Genomic DNA, 22,182 nt, shown 5'->3' with positions numbered 1-22,182 from the left:
ACACCCTGACTGACGCACGCACACACCCTGACTGACGCACGCACACACACTGACGCACGCACACACTGACTGACTGACGCACGCACACACACACACACACTGACTGATTGACGCACTGACTGACACACACACATACATACTGACGCACGCACACAACCCCTCACAGCCGCATGCACACAACCCCTCACAGCCACACGCACACATACACAGACTGACGCGCGCACACACACACACACACACACTGACTGCTGCACACACACCCACTGACTGCTGCACACACACACACACACACACTGACACACACACACACACACTGACACAAACAAACACACACACTGACACACACTGACACACACACACACACACACACACTGACACACACACACACTGACCGACACACACACACACACTGACTGACGCACGCGCGCACACCCCCACACCCACACAGACTGACGCGCGCGCGCGCACACACACAATGAATGGTACACACACACACACTGACACACACACACAGACACACACACATACACTGACACACACACACACACACACACACACACACTGACACACACACACACACTGACTGACGCGCGCACACACACACACACACACACACTGACTGACACACACTGACTGACACACACACTTACTGACGCGCGAGCGCGCGCACCCCCACACCCACACACACACACACACACACACACACTGACTGAATGACTGACTAACTGCCGCACGCACACACTGACTGACTGAGGCACACACACGCACACACTGACTGTGTGTGTGTATGCGTCAGTCAGTCTGTGTGTGTGTTTGTGTTTCTGCGTCAGACTCACTGACGCGCGCACACACACTGACTGACTGACGCACACACAATGACTGACGCACACACACTGCATGAAGCTGTAAAGGAGGGAGGGGGGGAACTGGATTGATGTGAATGGGGGACAAACAGAGAGAGGGGGAGGGGTGAGGAGAGAGAGAGGAGCGGGAATATTACATCCCGGGCAACGCCGGGTCTCTCAGCTAGTATAAAATAAACGTAAAGAGAGGGTGCATACCATTCAATGATCGATACAAAAAAAGTAACAACAGGACAGTCACTCTTATACTCCCAGAAAGTGAATATATATATCATTTACGTGAATCACTATCCGTATTTGAAGTGTGTGTGTATATAAATATATATATACATACAAATGAGCATACAGTAATATTTCCATTTGCTATTTGCCTTGCTATGGAGGGTTTTTGTCACTTTTTTACTCACATAACTTCACATATACATACATATATAATATATAATATATATATATATATATATATATATATATATATATATATATATATATATATATATATATATATATATATATATATATATATATATGCATGCATGCAGTGGAAGTGTATTGTGTGTATTTACCTACACACTCACTCCACATTTCAGTAACATACATATACATCTAAATAATATTCACATATACACGTTTGCTATAAATGGAATGATTACAATTTTACATTATATACACGTGCAATGAATGGAATAAACACTGTAATAAGTTTGAAATCGCCTATCCGAGCTGCTATGCATGGCTGATCCCTTTTCTCCAGCTTCCTTGAATGTGCTATGAGGAAGATCATGTGACCAGATGCTAGTGCACGTTTAGAGAGAGGGAGGGCAGTGCTGACAAAGGGGTGTGCCTGGGTTTGTGACAGGCCATGAAGGGGCAGTGCCTTAGCAAATGCTTGTTAAAATAGAATACAAGAAAATTGGTCTTTCAAAGTTGTTTTTTTAAAAACAGAAAATGCTAAAAGTATTATTTCTTACTACAGAACTGATTTATTAAAAAAAACACACATGCAGGATATAGACTGAACTGCAGCTTTAAACAACAATAATTATCGGGTGTAAAAAACGAACCAATTATAGATATTGGGGAATTAATAATTAGAGCACAAAGTATTAATATTACACACTATTATATTACAAATATTAAGTTAAATGGATAAAATAATTAAATAAATATTCACATTTAACGTGGTAAAAAATGAGGAAAACCGCTGATAATTAAGCTTCTCATAAGCTTCTCATGCCTGATTAACACAGGTTCTATGTACTTATGTTGTAATTTACACAGCACTTGTGATCTTACATTGTATTTATCACTTTATACACAGTCATTAATACGTGTTGTATATTTGTTTCTAATCACTTAATTATCACTAGCAGGTGTGCAGTGTTTTTTCACATATTTGTCACTACATAACTCCCTTTTACCACTTATTACAGTAGATCTCTGTCTTTCATTGAAGGTAGAACAATTAACACATAATGTACTGTACTTTTTAATCCAGGGAGACCTTTTAACACACTGATTTTTCTGTCCTAGATTCTTTAGAAGACTTTCCCCCTTGGTGATCTTACCCCAATAAAAAGAAAAAATCCAAACAAATGACCAGCATTATTCATATTGGTAACCACATTATTCTTTTTTAATAGATCACGGCAGACACAGTCCAAGGTTTTTGGAACATATTGAATTGTTCCCCTTCTTGGGAAATTGAACCGGTTTTGATGTTAACATCTTTATAGCCATTGGGGATTTGATAGAAAAAAAGATAACCAAATAAGGAGCCAACCAGGAAACGTACTGCTCTGCTTGTTTGTTCTTGTAAATCAGATATTTATTGTGTCACTTTCACAATGCATAGGGACGGCATTCAGGATTTCTGTTATTTTTGTGTGTCGTTTCCATGCAGAACTGCTGTAAATATGTGAATTTTAACAAGAAAACCCTTGGACGATCCTGTTAAATGGTAGGTTTTAGATTTATACTGTGCTTACAGTAATGTTATGGTAGAGTTAGGAGATCTTGATACCATACAAATGCAAACCTTTGACAGAACCAAATGACAAAGCTCTAACATGTCTCAAAGGTGACAGCTCATTTCAGCAGCCTGGTTAAAGGTTAATAAAGCACGTTACAATGTAGCTACCGTATGTAGCAAACAAACTCTAGGCAAGAATTTTACCCCAAAGATGCACAGATCTATTTAATAGCAAGCGTGTACTGAAGGTGGAGGCTCTACTTTTAACATCAAGGAATAATGAACCTTTACAAACCGTCTGATATGTCAGTTAGTTCTTTCCAGAAATGATACTTTTCAGCAGGCGTTACTATGACAACTCATTTTTATAGAGTTTAACATTCTGTTGTTTACTTAAAAATGTTCTATAAGTGATCATGTCAAAAAATGGTTTTATTCTGACAGCTTTCTCAGTTTCCATTTAATCTGTGAACATTGCACATGTATAGTATGTATTAATGTATGTATCATTTTATTTATACAGCACCAAACATGTACACAGTGCTTTGTAACGTCACAATGGGAGGTACATACATTGGAAACAATAATAATAAAAATAAGTATGACAACATTAGGATGTGGGGCAGGGGAGATCCATCCCCAAAGAGCTTACAAACTAAGTGTTATGTTGGGAGGCTTACAGACTAATTAGGAGTAAAAAGTGCATTATTAGAAGTTAGACAGTTAAAGTCTCCTAAGAGGAGAGTGAGTCTGGAGAGATGAAGGATAACGAGGATTGAAAGTCGGAAAGGAAATTGGAGTGGTTAGGTGTCTGCAGATGACTAATATGCAGAGAGTTGAAAAATAAGGTGATGGGGCCTCAAAGGATGAGAATGTTAGGGAGGGAGGTGTAGGGAAGGGCTGAAACTTACAATGAGAAGTATTCTGACTCCACCTCCACATCCCCTGGGGAGCGAAGTGTATGAGAGAAGGAAATGACCTCTGTAGGATAGAGTTGCCTCTAGGACAGAGTGCACGTGTGAGAGCTGTCAGTGCAACGAGGTGAAGAGAGCCAGAGAAGAGCAGGTCATGTGCTGTACAAATAGTATTTCGTTTGAGAGAATTCCAGAGAAAACAGGAAAAAGGGAGAGAAGCAGGGTCTGAGCGAGGAATAGATAACAGGTTGGACCATTTCGATATTACAGATGAGGATTGGCAGTTCAAAGCGAGAGCAAATAGGGGTATGGCAGGGGCTAGGGCTTGGAAAAATGTCTCCAGCATTAGGCCGAGTCCATGGTCCCTGCTGGCGTGCTGAGGTGCGCTGAGGCGCAGGGAAAGCGGGTGATTTCCCTGGCCTTGCGGTTGCTTACCGCAAGCGCTCTCAGCAGCCGTCAGGGGGGCGGTCCGGGGGGCGGTCCGGGGGTGGGCGCGTCACTGGCCGGGGGTGGGTCGGTGACGTCACGGAGCTGGTTCGCTCTCATTGGGTGAACCGCTCACGTGACCGGCCTGTCTCGCCGGCAAGTGGGGGAATTTTAAATTCCCCCAAGACCTGCGCTTCCGCAATCGCGCGGAAGCGCAGGTGAGCCCCTACTAAAGCCGCTCTAATTGCGGCTGTAGGGGCTCAGTGCTGAGCGGGAGCGCGCGTCAGCACGCTTCCGCAAGCATGCAGCAAACATGTCCGGGGCCAAGACAGTGATAATAGTAGGCGCGTGACGGATCGCATGGTGTCACACAAGAGATGGGTGCACTAAGGCAGGAGGTGATGGGGAGGTGTGGCGGACGCGTCACCAGGCTGATTCGCCCTCATTCGTGATGCGGCTACCGCGTGAAAAAACAAAATGATTTGTCTTTTGAAAAATCTGCCGTGCAGTCGCTCTTCACCACGCCCACGCACTATGGCCAGCCCGATAGAGCTTCTGCACTTTGTTTGCACAATGCGTGAAATCGCACGCACCGTTGCGACTACTGTAAACGCAGCCTTGAGGAGGGCTATGGACAGACCAAGCCATAATATCAGTAAGGTAGCATGATACTGTACATCCGTTTATTAAGGCATACGTCATAATATAAAATAGAATAAAGATTCCCTCTTTTCCACCTACTGTAATCATAAACCAGCAAAGAAGATTTTTCACAGTAATTTCACAGTAAAGTAGAAAGAGAATATGGGCACTTTCACTCTTGTCTTAGTTTCGGGCGTCAATTTTGTTCTTAAAATGATTTGTGTTTCAGTTTTGGTTTTTGCCAAAACTCAATTTGTTTTTTTTGTCTCGAAATCATTTTGAGGGTTTTAACTCGAAAAATCCTTAACGGTTTTGGTTTTGAATTTAAATTGGGGACGTGAAGTTCTGGTAAATTTGGATCACATGCACAGCACACACGCACACACTCCCTCACACATGCACACACTCTCCTCCCCCCACACATGCACAAATTCTCCCCCCCCACACACCACACACTCTCCCCACACACTCTCCTCCCCCCCCACACGCACACACACACTCACCCCCTTACACTTACATACACACACACACACACTCACCCCCTTACATACACACAGATTCCCCCTTACACACATACACGCACCCCCCCCCTTACACACACACGTTTGCCCTTTTCTAATAAACCTATAGACACACATTATGATATAAGTTTATACTTCTCCAGTTTCCAATGCAAAAAAAGCACTAGAAAAACAGATATCTTCACTTTGTAAATAGGGTTGGAGAAGCGACTCCGTGAGTAAAGATAACACTCTGACAACAATGACACTGAGTTCCAATCAGAGGAGCTTGGTTCAGATCCCAGTGTCTGCTCCTTGTGCCCTTAGGCAAGTCACTTTAATTCCCTGTACCAAAGGCACCAACAAAATAGATTGTAAGCTCTACAAAGCAGAGACCTGTGCCTGCAAAAATTCTATGTACAGCACTGTATACATTGTCAGTGCTATACAAGACAGAAATGTATTTTGAAGTTACATGAAAATAAAATATTTTCAGTTAAGGCAGCAAAACATGAAAAATCCTTTGTTTTTAAAAAGAATCTGTAGTATTAGATAATACTGTACGCATATTTGCATTTTTTTTTAATGTACTGATCATCCTTTGGTTGCCACAGCAACCATTTAGAAAGTCACATCGACTTCCTCTTTTGAAGCGGGCTCTCACACACACCTTTTTGAGCTCTTCAATTTGGCAACAAAGTATCACAAACAGATCGGTCGCTGTGTTCCAAACAGCAGACTGTCTATTACTCAAAGCTGAAACATTAATGTGCTACATGTAGGAATATAATGTTACATACAGTATCAGCTGCAGCACTTCTTAGACTGCAGCAGAGTTAGGCTGCCCCAGGTTTAGGAGACACGCACGTGCACAGTCACGCTCGGCACGTTTAAATACATTTTAACTGATGCACGAGTCCAAATTGCTGCTTCGTGCTTACATGTGTTCGGGCCGGAGCGGTGCTTGGGGAGACAGTCAAATTTGTTTTCCCAGCGGTATCGTGCGTCACGTGACCAGGTTAGAGCCAATGGGAGCACAGCAGTCACAATAACCAATTCGATGGAGCTGAGGATGTGTCGTCACGCCCCACTCCAGTCTGACTCGCCCCCTCCTGTCTGTGGCACCCCCCTCTTCTCCCTGCTCGAGCATGCAGTGAGCTGGACAGCCAATCGCTCCTACTCGGGCAGACACTGACGTCACGCCTCGAGAGCATGAGCGCATTTCTCCCCACCCTGGCCGCAGCCTTAGAAGGTGGCCAGTTTGTTAGGCACACAATCAGGGTTTTTACAGCTTTATAACAGGTGCACCAAATGTTTGCCAGCTTAGGTAAGAATGTAAAATGATACATTGTCACATGCTTTACATATAAAAATAAGAGGAAAAGAAAAAAATGGGGGAATGTTGTATACTGTAGTTGCTTTAACTCAATCTCTATGGTTTTTAAGGCCCCCATTTAAAATGGTGAGAAGCTGCTGAAGTGAGTACGTCAGTTTTAGGTGAAACCTTTTTTATTTGGACTACCAATTGATATCTAAGGACACGTTTCGGGAGTACTCTCTCCTTCTGGGCAGGCATTACTTCTATTTACATGAATTAGCGGTTAACAGAGGGTAACAGAGTCAGGAAAGAAATAATGTAATGAGTTAAAAACATCTTTGCTTTTCTCCTTCCTTTGCCAAATGTATTACAGTACATGGGAAAATACGAATCCTATATATCATGGTATATCTCTGTGATTACAATTATGCCACGCGATCAAACGCCCATTGACTTATAAGTGATCAGCCGCTTTGGGACATAATAATAATAATAAAATCAAATAAAGTAGCAAAAAAAGTTATTTGGGGGAGAAATAAGAGTATGCAATTACAGTGTAGCATCTTTGGTTGCTCAGGTTCATGTAGAGTAATTATAGAAATCCCTGTACTGAAAACAAGCGAGTACGCTGAACTATTTAAATCCAGAGCTTTACAAAAGCTGTATCAGCTCCTTATAAAAGATCAAGATGCAAACGTTTTGCATATTATATATATTATAATTTGAATATTTTTGCACTTAACAATATTCTACTGTACATGTTAATTTTAAATAAATCAGTTCTGTAGTATTAGATAATACTTCATATATATATATTTTTAATTCAACTCTTAATGCCATTTTTAATGAGTTTTAATATAATGAGCATCCTTTGATTTCTATAATAGGCTTTAGCCCACCTCCCCAGCAGTGCAAGATATTGGCAACACTTGTCTGTGATCATTTGTTGCCAATATTCCCAGCGGTTTGAGCTACAAACTGTAACAATAGATACTGTTACCATAGTAATATAAGAAATACATTGTAGCTGCTGAGTTACACTGACGGAAGGATTGATTGAAACTGAAAGGCGGCCATTTAGTGAACCCTGGGAAGCAGGATCTTTATTGATCGATCACAGGAGAACTAATCGATTGGCAGCTTAGGTAATTTGTTTTCAATAAAGGTAACCAAACGTTGCATATATTAGAACGAAAAAGTGTTGTTTTTTTGTTTTCTTTTTAAAGTGCCGCTTGGATTGCCTATTTAATGTCAGATGTTTTAGTACATGTATAATGTATTTTATCTAATATCATATAATACTACATCTTAGGCAAACTACAGAGGATGTAGGATACATTGATCCATTTCATTTTTTGATTCAATGTTTTATGTGCTTATTGAAGTAGATTTTATAAAGGAGTACTTTTGAAAGAAACACGTGTGAGAGTGATAACTGTCTTTGGTTTGTTCTTGAACGGATTGCTAATATGTATTGAACCATTGTTACACCTGAACCTGAATCTCACTGCACAGACTTGCCGGTTTTCAGCCCTTCACCTTACTACAGTCAACAGGGTGAGATATGAAGCGTGGAATACATCCTATATTTAAATAATAGTTTGCTTGCACTTCATTCAGATACAATTCGGTCTCAACCACAAGGAAAAATTGCCCTGGAAAAAAAAAAGTCATTAGAGGTGAAATTGACAGACATTTCAACGAAGAAACTGACATGTAAATCAACATCAGCGCTGCTGCATAATGATTTATTTTACTTGGTGTGTTCAATTTGTTGGAAGCGTCATGGGAAGAAAGCTGAAAACCTTCCGTGTTCCTCTATTTCCTTGACTCTAGATTACTTGATGTGGTTGTGTTGCTCGATCATTCTGGTTGCTGCTGTTGGAGTGCTGTCTTTAGGACCGACTGCCAATCTGTCTTGGCTAGCACCAATCAGTTCAATAAAGCAAGAGAATGACGGAGTTACTGTAGCACAGGGATTGACTGACATTTATGAAATGGTATTTATTGATATATGTTACACTTGCTGTTATTTCTCGCCACTTTGTATGCATGATTGGATCGAATGAAGTCTATGCCATTGTTTACAGCTATAACACAACATAAGACAACAAAGCATTGCATAGACTTTCAATAGGATTCAATGATAATGTCAGCAAAGTATTCCTCAATATAAGCACAATTTATCACACTGCAATTGACAGTGGCACATGCTAGGGTTGTATGGATGAGATTTCATAATCCTAAATTTATGTTAGAGGTCTGGACTATGTGTTAGTAGTCCATTTTCTAATTACGTTCTGATGAACCATTGTCATGTGTATTCTTCATATCACCTTCGTCTTTTGCTTGGCCCTGTTCTCTGCTCAGGCAACCCCTACCTGTACACACTCACGCACACTATCGTTTTCATGTCCAAAAGCAATCAGTCAGATTTTGTTGTATTGTTGTTTTTTTTGCTGGCTTATTGTAATAACCCTAGCAGAATATACAGTATTTTATTACTCTAATTACTCAAACAATAAGCACCCCAAAAAATGCCACAGAACCATTTTCTACAAAAATAATCTTAAAGAAATGCTTTTTAATGTAATTAAGATTCAACAACAACCTTAAAGTATCCATTACAGACTAAGATCAGACACACTATAAAGGGTACACTTCAATGTTGCAAAAGTCTAAAATGCCACAAATACTGATAAATTCATTTGCCAACAAGCCGGTAACACAGGCAGACACAAGACAGACTTGCTCGCACATACAGTACTATAGGTTGAAGATTCACAAAGACAGTATACGTAATGTAGATACATAACCACAAGGCATGCATAAATACCTTTACATGTCTTTACATTACGAACCCTTAACACATATTGAAACAAAGACTATTCATTACACACCCTCGTGTATGTTAAATACAGATACTGATACAAGACTCGGAGAAGAATTGAAGCACAGCAAACAGAGCCAGTGATGGATTGAATAAAAAATATATTTGTATTATACTGTACCATGAATAAAAAGGAGGCACAAAAACCCTCCAATGCATTTCGCACCGGTTGGCGCTTTATCAAGGAGTGACTCAAGACTCACCTAGAAAAACCCTCATGGATACAGTGACACTATACTCGAAAATGTCCTCAAACAATATACTGTATGACAATGTAAACGAACAAACAGATACATTACATCACTGGAAGACTTATAAAGAGGATGAAGTTATGAGAATATAAATGAAACCTCCATGTCATCCAACATTTTCCAGTAGGCAAAATAAATATTCATAGAAAAAAATGTCTTCTCCCCTGATAATTCATTGAAATCCTAATGAACAGACTATTCAACAGACTATTACATAGTTCTGTGTTATACTCAAAAGACATTCTACCTTATAGAAAAATGAGTTGACCGATCAACTCGGTTGTATAAAAATAGTACAGGAGTTGCTTTTTGGTTAAAATAATTTTGTCATTTTTTTTTAACAGGAAAAGAGCTGACATATCATAAAATGGGCGGTGGCCAGAGAACAGGGGAGTATTCTCCCTATATCGAGGGTGAGGAAATTCAGTCTTCTGCATTGGAACTGGAATGGGACATGGAAACAGAATTGGAAGAGCTAGGAACTGACCGCTTCCAACCAGATGGTTTCACTCAACATCACGTGAATAATCCATCAAAACTGACACAGATGCATGCTTCTAATCAGCCATCCACTTCACCCAAAGGACGCTTTCAGCGCTTGCAAGAGGAACCAGAGTATTTTTCCCATTATGCTGATTCACCACCAAAGAAACCCCCCAAACACTTTTGTACAATTGTCAAAATGTTTTGCACATTTTTGTTTACATTTATTCTGGGCATTTTAATAGGCTATTTTTCCAAAACCAGTCACTATTCCACGTTATCTGATTGCCCTGTAGCAAGTGGATCTGCTGCTTCAAGAGAACCCCAATTCATTGAGGAGATCCTAAACAATATTACCAAGGAAAATATAGAAAAACATTACAGGTATGCACATTTTAATAATCCCATACCATCTGTAATGCAATTCAATATATGTTTTTAAAGTGTTTATTTTTGGCAATAATCCTTCCAAAATGTTCATGATATGACGGACCCCGTATCTTTATGGGGGAATTACCCTCTTTCCTCAGTCCTAAATAGTTTTTTTTAATCACTTGTTTAATTACAAACAGGATGCATTCACAGTAGTAGTGTTTCGTTGTCTCCACCAGGGGTGCTCAACTCCAGTCCGAAAGACCCTCCCCCCCCCCCCAACCAGGTCAGGTTTTAAGGATATCTCGGCTTCAGCACAAGTGGCTCAATCAGTCCCTGCTTCAGCCCAGTCTGGGCCACTGATTGAGCAACCGGTGCTGAAGCTGGAATATCCAGAAAACCTGAGCTGTTGTGGGGTCTTGAGGACTGTAGTCAAGAACCCGTGGTATACACCTATGGTACAGCCATTCTGCTAAATTAAATAATTTGTGTCCAGAGAGGGGCGAATCTGCCCAAATCTGTTTCCTGGATTTTCGCTGATGTTCCTCCCAAATCAGTTTCGCGGCGTCAAATCTGCAAACATATTTGGGTGGTTTCAATCCGCGCGGATTAATCAAAATCCGCCAATGGATACCAACCCGTGGACAGATTTGTAGAATCCAATCAGCGGATTCAGGGACCTATTGGCGGATTCTTAAGAATTGCTGAATCCGTGTATTGGATTCTACACATGCGTCCACGGGTTGCAGAATCCGTGGGGTGTATTGGTAATAATAATAAAAAAATCCGAAAAACACGAATCGCCCTTTTTGAGATTGATCCGCTGAAATCCGCGGACCAAAAGGAACCGTCCGATCCGCTGCGGATCCAAATTCGTAAAAAAGAACAAAAAGGAATCTCTATTCACTCAAAATAACATCTAATTTCCTTCTTGTCTGGTGTCTTTAGCAAAATAGAAACATTGGCATTAAACTGTAATATCTCATAGGGTAAGCGAAATCATTTACTGGGCGAAGTAAATCTATTGAGCACATGAACGAAGTGGGAATATGGAAGGCCGCATGTGTTACTCCTACAGTACAGTACATCTTATCTTATTATATTATAGCACCTGATGTGCTATGAACTAGTGCAATAAAGTGTTGTTTTCCATTTCCTGAGCTGTTGACATTATGAATATTGATGTGCTTGCATATGCCAGTTTCTTTCGCAAATAATGTTGAGTGCTGCATAAAAACTTTCAATTTTGCACATAAAAAAAAATAAAAAAACTTTAAGATAAATTCCTAGATTGAATATCTTTTTCTGTAGGTGTTTTTTTTTTGCCAAAATGTGTGATTAATTGGCAAACTTCCTCTGATACGAATTTGTATTAAGTTATTCCCACATCACTACTACTGTATCTGTGAATGAGAGTGAGGCCCATATTACTAACTCAAACAAACATATTGTCATGAGAACTGTAATACAGTAGATGTGTACAGAGGTTCATATAATAGAGACCGATTTGGGTGAAATTATATCTTGGCTTTATTGAGCCTGTTCCTTTTTCCAGGCAAAATATACAAAAACAACAAAAAAACAAACCCCTATCCCTTTGTAAGGGCTAATTTACTCCCCCAGACCCTATTTGCAGGACTGGAGGGATATTCCCATTACCAGCCTATCACCCCAAAGTCTCAGGAGGTACCTCAAGCAGATGACCCTCCATATCAGTCTCTGGCAGGTTCCTGGGTCCTCTGTGTCCAGGAAATATAGGTCTGTGGGTGTCTGGGTGTTTTGATCTCAGCACAGCCTTTGTGCTCAAGACAGTGTCTGTGTCCAGGCTTCTCTGCTTTCCTGTGTCAGCTCCATTGTGAGCTAAGGAATCTCTCTCCTGTTTCCAACAGGAGGCTTTTCTTAGAGCTCTAATGTGGCCAGATGGAGTCTCTAGTTAATTGCCTTTCTGCAATTAACCAGCTCCCTGCTGGATTTAGAGGCAGTTTCACTCAAACAGTGATAAATCCTTGTTACAAGAATATAAATATATAAATATATATGTATATGAAAAAAATGAATAGACGATACCGTTCTGTGGCTAAGTAAATGCTTTTATTTGTGCGAGCTTTCGAGATACACTGATCTCTTCTTCCGGTGGTGTTGCAATGAATAAAGCAGGCAAGGGGTTCACTCAAAAACAGTGCATCTTGGAATGTGACTAGAGCCATCCCTCCCCCCGTGTAGTGTGCAATTTATGACTTGAAGTGTTAAATAGTCCTATTATATTCACAACATACACTTTTCATCAAAATATACATTATACACTGTAAAAAATTGCCTTCATTATTTCATTAATAGTAATCACTACAGAATCTTTGTAAAGAGCTTTGGCTTTTGGGGTTTCCAAAAAATTAAATAAAGAAATAGTGCAAAAATGTTGTAAATAATTAAATACATTGAGCAAATAAGTCAGAATGTAGAGCTGTATGCTTTATTTTATTAACTGGGATTTGGGCAAATCGTGCAATTTTACAAGGTATTATAAAACGTACAGTAATACATTTTGGAAACCCATTGACTGCTGTGAGACTTTTCAAATCTATAAAACCGGGTCTTTTAAAATCTGACAATCCGGGCGATTTGAACAATGTTTTTATTTGACACCAAATGACTGTACATAATTTCACAAGCTCAAGCATCAACCACACTATATAAATCAGCCATGTTAGTTATCAGTAATCAATACTGTTGGGAAAGAGGAAGAGACAGATTGGATTTAGGTGTTTGGAGTGGATGCAAATTGAATATTGTTGTAGTGTGAGTGTCTCTGTGTGTGTTTGCTACTGTGGGGAGTGGGAGTGTGGATCAGATGTGCTTTTGGTGTGTGAGTATGCATGAAAGGAGTGCTAGGAAGTGTGGGGGTGGAGAGGAGTGCTGGGAGTGGTAGGGAGAGGAAGTCTGGGAGTGGCAGTGGGGAGAGGAAGTCTGGTGTGGTTGTGGTGGGAGGAAGTCTGGGAGTGGGGGTGGGAGGAAGTGTTGGGGTGGTGGTGGGAGGAAGTGTAGGGGTGGTGGGAGGAAGTGTGGGGGTGGTGGGAGGAAGTGTGGGAGTTGTGGGAAGAAGTCTGGGGGTGGTGGTGGTGGGAGGAAGTGTGGTGGTTGGGGCTTGAGAGGAAGTCTAGGAGTGGTGGGAGGAAGTGTGTGGGTGGTGGGAGGAAGTCTGGGAGTGGAGGTTTGGGAGGAAGTATGTGGGTGGTGGGTGTAAGTCTGGGAGTGGTGGTGGTGGTGGGAGGAAGTGTGTGGGTGGTGGGAGGAAGTCTGGGAGTGGAGGTGGTGGGAGGAAGTGTGTGGGTGGTGGGAGGAAGCTTGGGAGTGGTGGTGGTGGGAGGAAGTCTGGGAGTGGAGGTGGTGGGAGGAAGTCTGGGAGTGGTGGTGGTGGGAGGAAGTGTGTGGGTGGTGGGAGGAAGTCTGGGTGTGGTGGGAGGAAATGTGTGGGTGGTGGGAGGAAGTCTGGGAGTGGAGGTGGTGGGAGGAAGTGTGTGGGTGGTGGGAGGAAGTCTGGGAGTGGTGGTGGTGGGAGGAAGTGTGTGGGTGGTGGTGGTGGGAGGAAGTCTGGGGGTGGTGGGAGGAAGTCTGGGTGTGGTGGGAGGAAGTCTGGGAGTGGTGGGAGGAAGTCTGGGAGTGGTGGTGGTGGGAGGAAGTGTGTGGGTGGTGGGAGGAAGTCTGGGAGTGGTGGTGGTGGGAAGAAGTGTGTGGGTGGTGGGAGGAAGTCTGGGAGTGGTGGGGAGGAATTGTGTGGGTGGTGGGAGGAAGACTGGGAGTGGTGGGAGGAAGTGTGTGGGTGGTGGGAGGAAGTCTTGGAGTGGTGGTGGTGGGAGGAAGTGTGTGGCTGGTGGGAGGAAGTGTGTGGATGGTGGGAGGAAGTTTGGGAGTGGAGGTTTGGGAGGAAGTATGTGGGTGGTGGGTGGAAGTCTGGGAGTGGGGGTGGTGCGAGGAAGTATGTGGGTGGTGGGAGGAAATGTGTGGGTGGTGGGAGGAAGTCTGGGAATGGAGGTGGTGGGAGGAAGTCTGGGAGTGGAGGTGGTGGGAGGAAGTATGTGGGTGGTGGGAGGAAATCTGGGAGTGGTGGGAGGAAGTGTGTGGGTAGTGGCAGGAAGTCTGGGAGTGGGGTGGTGGGAGGAAGTGTGGGGATGGTGGGAGGAAGTGTGGGGGTGGTGGGAGGAAGTATGTGGGTGGTAGGAGGAAGTGTGTGGGTGGTGGGAGGATGTCTGGGAGTGGGGGTGGTGGGAAGTATGTGGGTGGTGGGAGGAAGTGTGGGGGTGGTGAGAAGAAATCTGGGAGTGGCAGTGATCAAAGTGCCAGTGTGAGCAGTGGAGGGGGGAGGAGGAGTGGTGGTGGGCAGCAAGCTAGAGGGTACCACGTTGGTCAAGGCAGTCCAGAGACAGAGGAGCCCAGGAGGTCTGGGAGTGGTGGGGGTGAGTAGAGATGGGCAAAATGGTTTCAGAAATTTGAATCGGCCATGGATTTGCAAGTTCCTTTAACATGCGCATTTTCCCAGCTCGGTCTCAAAAAGGGCAGATTCAGGCTTTTTTTCAGGCTTTTTTTTGTCTTTCACTGAAAATCTGCAAACAGTTTCTGATTTCTAAAGTTGCAGACCCTGAAATATGGAGTGGGAGGGGGAGAAAACGAAACCTACTGTATTTCAGTAGAGTCCCAAGTTCTATATATACTCCCCCCCCCCCCTCCCGAAACACGGTGTATTGTATATGGTCAGCAATAAGACAGTAAATGCAGTAACTGCCTTGTGAAGTTTTAAGAGTGCGGCATCTTCGTTTCTATTTGACTTCCCAAACACCCCAACCTCTGACCACGAATAAAAGGGAGAATGTATTGAACCCTTTGAGTGCCTTATAGATGTAGCTACTACGTCGTGGGGGGTCTGGCCTCATGATGTAGCTACGTCTTAGTCTTACTGATTGTTTTCGTAGGGGAGATTGTGTTGAGCGCTCCAGTGACGGAGCGATCACATGATTATGAGTGCGGGAGGGGCCGTGGCAGTCAAAGGGTTAAACTGCCAGATGGTTTCTGTCTTCTGCACCACCACCCAAAAGAGAAACATTGTTTCCATTGACTTCAATGATGTCATTATTCACGTGTATTCCTTAGCACTTACCTGTAGGAATATACATAATTAGTCAATGTTTTGTTCAGGGAATGGAAGGGCTCCGGCGCAACTGCGCATGACAGACTCCAAGAGGTCCCGGATGAATTCAATAAACTTTATTGGCACAAGAAAACAATAGGGCTATCTCCCCCTCTACGCGTTTCACGCTCTGGAATAGGGCTTTGTCTCCGAGATGAAGCCCTATTTCAGAGTGCGAAACGCGTAGAGGGGGAGATCGTGGTGTAGCCCTATTGTTTTCTTGTGCCAATAAAGTTTATTGAATTCATCCGGGACCTTTTGGAGTCTGTCATCCGCAGTTGCGCCGGAGCCCTTCCATTCCATGCAATTCTACTGAAGGCTGCACGCGGGAGCTGGAGAATAGAGGCAAGCAGGACCCAGACCGGAGTGGAGACATAGGTAAGGGTTTTATTACTTTTTTACCTTCTCCACATACTCCGGTCACTCTAGTGGTCACATATAGCTCCCTCCTACCCAGCCCACATGATAACGCTGACACCATCTGGTGCACCTGCTGAACACTGAAGCGCAGGACAGGTTTTTTCTTTGAATGTTTTGTTCAGAATTAGACGAAAAGGTTTAATAATTCAATCAAATTTGTCATTTGCAAACGTTTCACAGATATTTAATGCCAGTGTGGGATGTTTTCATTTTAACATGTTAACATGTGCAACTAGTACAGCATGCCCATTGGTCTATATCAGTGTGTAATTACAATTTGTGAGGCACACTGCAAACATTTTCTAAAGGCCCTCCTCTGTCACTCTCTTCCCCCCATCTAACTCTCCCACCTCCCCTCTAACTCTCCCCCCCCTTCTCTCTAGCTTTCTCTGCTCCTATCTCAACCACTTCCTCCTCTCTAACTCTCCCCCTCTCTAAAACTCTTCCACCCTTCTCTCTGACTGCCTATCTCCACCCCCTAACTAACTCTCACTCTCCCTCTCCTTTCCAACTCTCTCACTCTCCCTCCTCCTCTCTCTCTCATCCCACCTTTCTAACTCTCTCTTATCCTCTCTAACTCTATCCCCTTCCTCTCTTACTCACTCACTCTTCCCCCTTCCTCTCACACTCAATTCCCCTCCTCACACTCAATCCCTGTCCACTCCTCACACAATACACTACCTCTTACCTTGCCTTCTGGGCAATGTGAAATGGGGTTGAGGGCTCTGGTCCCGCATCGGTGGGAGGCTGTGGGCAAATGTGCAAGTTGGGCCTGACTTCTGGGTGGGCCCAACTCCTAGCGCCGACCAGGACACAGGTGCAGTGGGGGGCCTTGGTGTGAGGGCCCCACAGCAAACAGAGGCCCCAGCAGCCCACACAGTGTTTGGGCTCGACTTCTGACCGGCCACCATGGAACTCTGATCTCAAGCCCCCTTGCATTGCAGGGTTTTGCAGTAGTGTGTTACACCCCTGGTCTATATGTTTGATCACGAGTTTCTAACTCCAGTCCTCAAAAGGCCACAGCAGATTAGATTTTCAGGATATCCCTGCTTCAGCACAGGTGGCTCAATCAGTGTCTCAGTCAGTGACCTTAGCCACTGATTGAGCCACATGTACTGAAGCAGGGATATCCTGAAAACCTGTTCTGTTAGTGGCCCTTGAGGACTGGAGTTGGCCACCCGTGTATTAGATGAATTTATAGGTAATTGACTGGGACGTGCAATCCTTCTAAACAGTATTTTTCCGCGCATAGTCTTGAAATGAACCTCTTAATAGAAAAAATGAACTAAATGACTTACAGTATATGTTACAGTTTCCATATTACATAATTTTGCCAATTTACATTTTGTCGTACAGTAGTATGGCAAGTGTTAATAATGGCAAAAAATATGGTTAAATAACTAAAGCGATGTGGTGAATTAAATGCACGGCTGAACCTCCAATATATCTCTCTACATTATAAAATTCTTTTGTTCACCCCTCCGTAAGATATAGCCAATTGGTGACATCATAATGCACATAGCCTGGTGGCAGATTACGACAGTCAGATAGCTATAACGTTTAGACAGAAAGCAGACGAAGAAAGAAAGAGAAGAAGTCAGTTGCCTTGTGAGGAGAAAGTAAGAACGAAGAGAAGAAGTCAGTTGCCTTGTGAGGAGAAAGTAAGAATGCTGGAGGGGAGAGAGGCAGAAAGAATTGACTACATCATAAGGTATTTAATGAAAGCGATGATGTGAAGAGAGGAGTGGGGGAAGAAAGAGAAAGGAGAAGTTGGGGAAAGAAATATGTCAAACCAATCATTATTTTGCGGAGAGTGGTGTTGCCGCACAAAACACTCCTCGGCTAATACTTAGTTTGTAAAAAAAAAATTAAACAATCACTGTTTAAGGATTAAATATATTTGTTGAAAGTTAGCTCGCTATATATTGTACAGTTATATTTGTAAACAAGTATTATTGGCTATAAAGGAGGGCATTGATAATATAATACTCCATGATTGGTCAAACCTACGTCCGTTACTAGTCCATGATTCCCCCAATTTGTTGCCACCTTGCCAATCAGAGCTGCAGTACAGGCCATGGTGTTGTGCAGGAGCAGTGGCAGGGCGGCTGGAGGCTTCAGTGATTAAGCAAGTGCAGCATAGCAGCCACAGGCAGTAAGGATTTATTACGAGGCTCTGCAGTCAGGGAAAGAGGGAAGCAGACATTGAGCACATGGGGCCACACAATAGGAGGCACAGCTTTTTAATGAGTATAATAAATCCTAAAAACACACACAGATGTAGCAGACGTTATTGCACCTGTTAAGGCGATGCGTGGAGCCGCAGGTATATATAATCACAGTATGTTGCAGAAAGCACAGCAAACAAATAATGATCCGAACAAAAGAGTTGTTGGAAAATATATATGTATATACAGTATATATAATTTTGAAAGAAAGTTACAAAACACATAAAAAAAGTGTGGCCATGGAAGACTCGGAACTTGATGCGTTTTTTGTAATTTCCTTTCAATATATTTGGATATTTTGTTTGCAACAACTCTTCTGTTTTGGTCTTTATTGGTCAACTGTGCGCTGAGCTTTCTGCAACACACCCTGGACCTCCAAAAAGGACTTTTAGAATATGACAACATGCAAATCCAATGCGAAACCCGCTATTTCCCAACGGAGCTGCACTTATCACAGCTACTAGAATATGCTCTAAGTTTTCTATTTGTCATTAATGAAAACGCTAAAAGTAACTCAGTAGATGCAGTAGATAAATGGTTACTTTACCCTTTTAGATTTAAGAGTGCAGTTAACTAGGTAATATTTTGTACATTAAGAGGCTATCAACAATATAATGCTTTGCAGCAAGATAAAAGAAATACCACGTTCTAAAAATCAGAACTGTTTTTGGCACAGCTTGGATCACTTTCTGTTGCTTTGATTCATTTTATTACCTGGGTAATAGTCTTTATCTATTTATCTTTCTATCCTTGATATACAGCAAAACATGTTTTCATTTTGATTTTATATGCCTTGTCCAGTGAAGGTTGTGAACCAGCCAACTAAAATATCATTAACTCAGTATAGGAAATCATTCACCCTCATTACAGTGTCCTTCATTGTAGCAATTTTTCTTTGCCATAAGATTACTGCACCTTAACCAATGCTGCCATAATTTTACTGACTCTTCTTCTAATGGAATATGTTTCATACATTCAAAGTACAGAATACCTAAAAAGGGGTATACTTGGACTAGGCAATGATAAAGTAGTTACTTACTGTAGATTATTTTGCAGATTTTTTAAACTCTCTTTTAATTTATTTTCTTTTGTGTGTGCTCAACAGCGAAACGGCAATCAAAAAAGGTTGACACACGGCTGGGTAAAAAGTATAAACAAATGTTTATTGAAGCATATTGCACAAGCTGGCAAGCAAAACGGGGACCTTTTATTAAGGTGTGCTTACAGGGATAATGGAATACACACAAACCTCACATTACACCCAGTAAGGACGCAGAGAACTCTTTGTTCTGGCTGAGCGAGTCGCTTTCATTATTGCGACTTCTGGCTGAAGATGTCATGTGTCATAAGTGATCAGGCGATCCACGCAGTGATCCAATCACCGTAGCAACCAGTAAACATCATTAAACAACGTAGTCGATAAATACATAGTACCAGTGCTAACTACAAAATATAAAAAGTAAATACTGAACTACATGGCAAAATATTAAGAAAATAATCAAATGCCAGAGCCAGTGAAGAAACAAAAAAAAGTAAAATCATTATTGAGGCCCCTAGGTTTAACACTCTTTAGTGAAGAGCCAATAGCATTCACTTTGTAGGCGTACGCGGTAAATATGTTCTACACCCATGATACGTAGTGGAAATATATCTAAGCTCCTGGCAGTGTTTTAGTAAGCTAGGGGAGTCCACGCCACTTTTAATGCGGTTACAATATTCAGTAAATCGTGGTTTTTAATGGGCATGGGGTTTTCCCCATGTAGTAAGTACACAGGGGTATTTTAAAATGTTGATTACTTTGGCGGTATCACATGCAATATCTTTTTTTAATTGGATATTTATAATCATGACATGGATGGCAAAAAGTAAATTGCATACCAAGCTGCCTTTACATTTTAAGCAGCCAACTCTTTTCTGGCTGAAAAACAATGTGTCACCTTCATAATTTTCAGGTTGATCAGCCATCGTAAAAATGTCATTTACACTTCTACCTGCGGACAATCATAAGCTTATTTTTTACAAGCTGTGCCTATAAGGGATCTATGGAGATAGGCCAGTACTTTAGCATTGTATGTTTAAGAAATGTACTAGTGGTAGTGTATTCAAAAGTAAAAAAACAATGCATTATAATCATAACCTCAGAGGAAGCATCTGTAAAAAGCTGTGAAACGCATAGGGGGAGATTAGAAACACAGGTGACAGTTCAGAGACCTATCCTGAGCTATTCTGTGTAGTCCAAAATGTTATCCGTGAGGTGGAGTCTAGACACGGACGCAAAGAGAGGAGGAGAGTGAGACACCGAGCCGATTGCTGACGGGCATACCCTGTAAACGGCTCTTATCGCTGAATATGTGTGTAGCGGTCATGTAAAATGCCTACAGTCATCTCTCCTGCTGGCAGTAAGGCCTGGTAAGTGTGGGCATGCCAGCAGTAATCATGGAGGTTTTCCCTCACACCCTGGTGGGGTGCTCTGTGTATGGCTGGGACTGGTCACATGCTCTGACTCCATGGTTAGTGATGTCAGAGGTGTGTCAGCCTCAGAAGCTTACATAAGGCACAGCACTGTGTTCTAAAGTTAGTTGCTGTGGAGTTGCTGGAAAGTTCTACCTGAGTACTGAAAGAGTTCTACTAGCATGCAAGTTATGTTATAGTAACTCCATGGGAGGCTGTGTCCAGGGACCTGGCACAGGACAGTGATTCCTGCGGGAATAGTGAATCCCTGATCTAGGTGACCTACCTAACTAAAGGGAGCACTGGCGAGATGAGCGGCTGAAGATACTCCTTGTGGAGGGCAGCTGCCCTGCCGTGTCAATAAAGATGAGTTCAGCCAGAAACCCTCTCGTGTATCTATCTGGAATGAGTGTACGGAGAGGAGCACCACGGAGGAGTTCCTCGCCAGGATCATCCCCTTGCGGACGCAGGGACCCTGGTGAGGTGGAGGCGCTGCACTGGAACTAGGTGAGACTCAGCACACTACCTCAGCTGCCTGTCTGACGGGTCCTCCCCACACACCATCATGCGGGAGACTCAGGAGTCCTGTAGCCAACAGGTGCACCATCAGGCATATCTGCACTGTAATGGGGTCCGGTTAGACCACAGGGGCCAATGTGAGATTGGGTGGGTCAGGCCGGGCCAGAAATACCGTTACATTTGGAGGCGAGCTGCTGAGATCAGATCTGTCATCAGGACAGGCTCTAGCTAGGCACACTGGGAAACAGGGAGAGTGTCTGCTGCCACTTTGTGCTGCGTAGGGACGGACCTAGGGGTGGTCAGGGGGCTGACGGGATATTGTCAGTTCGCAGGGACAACCTAGGGGCCTGAAGGGAGTGAGGGGTCTGGAGCCGGGTTATAGCTGACCGAGTCACCTTGAGGCAGTGCTAGTTGGTAGGATGCCAGAAGGGATAGCCTGTTAACTTGGTCAGGAGTCCTGGAGAGGGTCTGCGCTAGGCTGACCAAGACAGGTAGACGCCCCAAGTACTGCATGGCAGAGCCAGAGTACCTAGCCCATTCCAGACACTCACCGTAGGGAGCACAGACTGGGAGGAAGGAGCCACAGCAGACACTGAGAGAGTGAGCCTAGCCTGAGGTAGTGCAACACTGGGTCACACCTAGATAAGGTACACATGTGGTGGTGCATCTGAAGCTAATCTTTATTGTACCGGTGTGGTGGCTGCCCCGCAGAGAGGAGCCCCATTGTACAATCAGAACGAACACAGTAATCCAATGG

At 43.0% G+C, this 22,182-nt stretch overlaps 1 protein-coding gene across 3 annotated transcripts in view; it reads left to right on the top strand.

Moving 5' to 3' along the window:
• The window catches only part of NAALADL2 (N-acetylated alpha-linked acidic dipeptidase like 2), a 418,513-nt gene that overhangs the window by 109,595 nt on the left and 286,736 nt on the right, over positions 1-22,182 (top strand). For 2 of the 3 annotated variants that reach the window (XR_012788046.1, XM_075570756.1), the window contains exon 2: positions 10,118-10,640. Coding sequence is in view for 2 of the 3 variants with exons in the window: in XM_075570756.1 (XP_075426871.1) it covers positions 10,118-10,640 (523 nt within the window). In the remaining variant the exon portion in view is untranslated. Of the gene's footprint in view, positions 1-8,492; positions 8,633-10,117; positions 10,641-22,182 lie in introns of those variants that run through there. The other variant, XM_075570757.1, reaches the window with a different exon arrangement.

The sequence above is a fragment of the Ascaphus truei genome, chromosome 14 (genome assembly GCF_040206685.1).
Source record: "Ascaphus truei isolate aAscTru1 chromosome 14, aAscTru1.hap1, whole genome shotgun sequence".
Lineage (NCBI taxonomy): Eukaryota > Metazoa > Chordata > Amphibia > Anura > Ascaphidae > Ascaphus > Ascaphus truei.
Note: the sequence above shows the minus strand (reverse complement) of the source record. Positions and strands in the feature narration are given on the sequence as shown.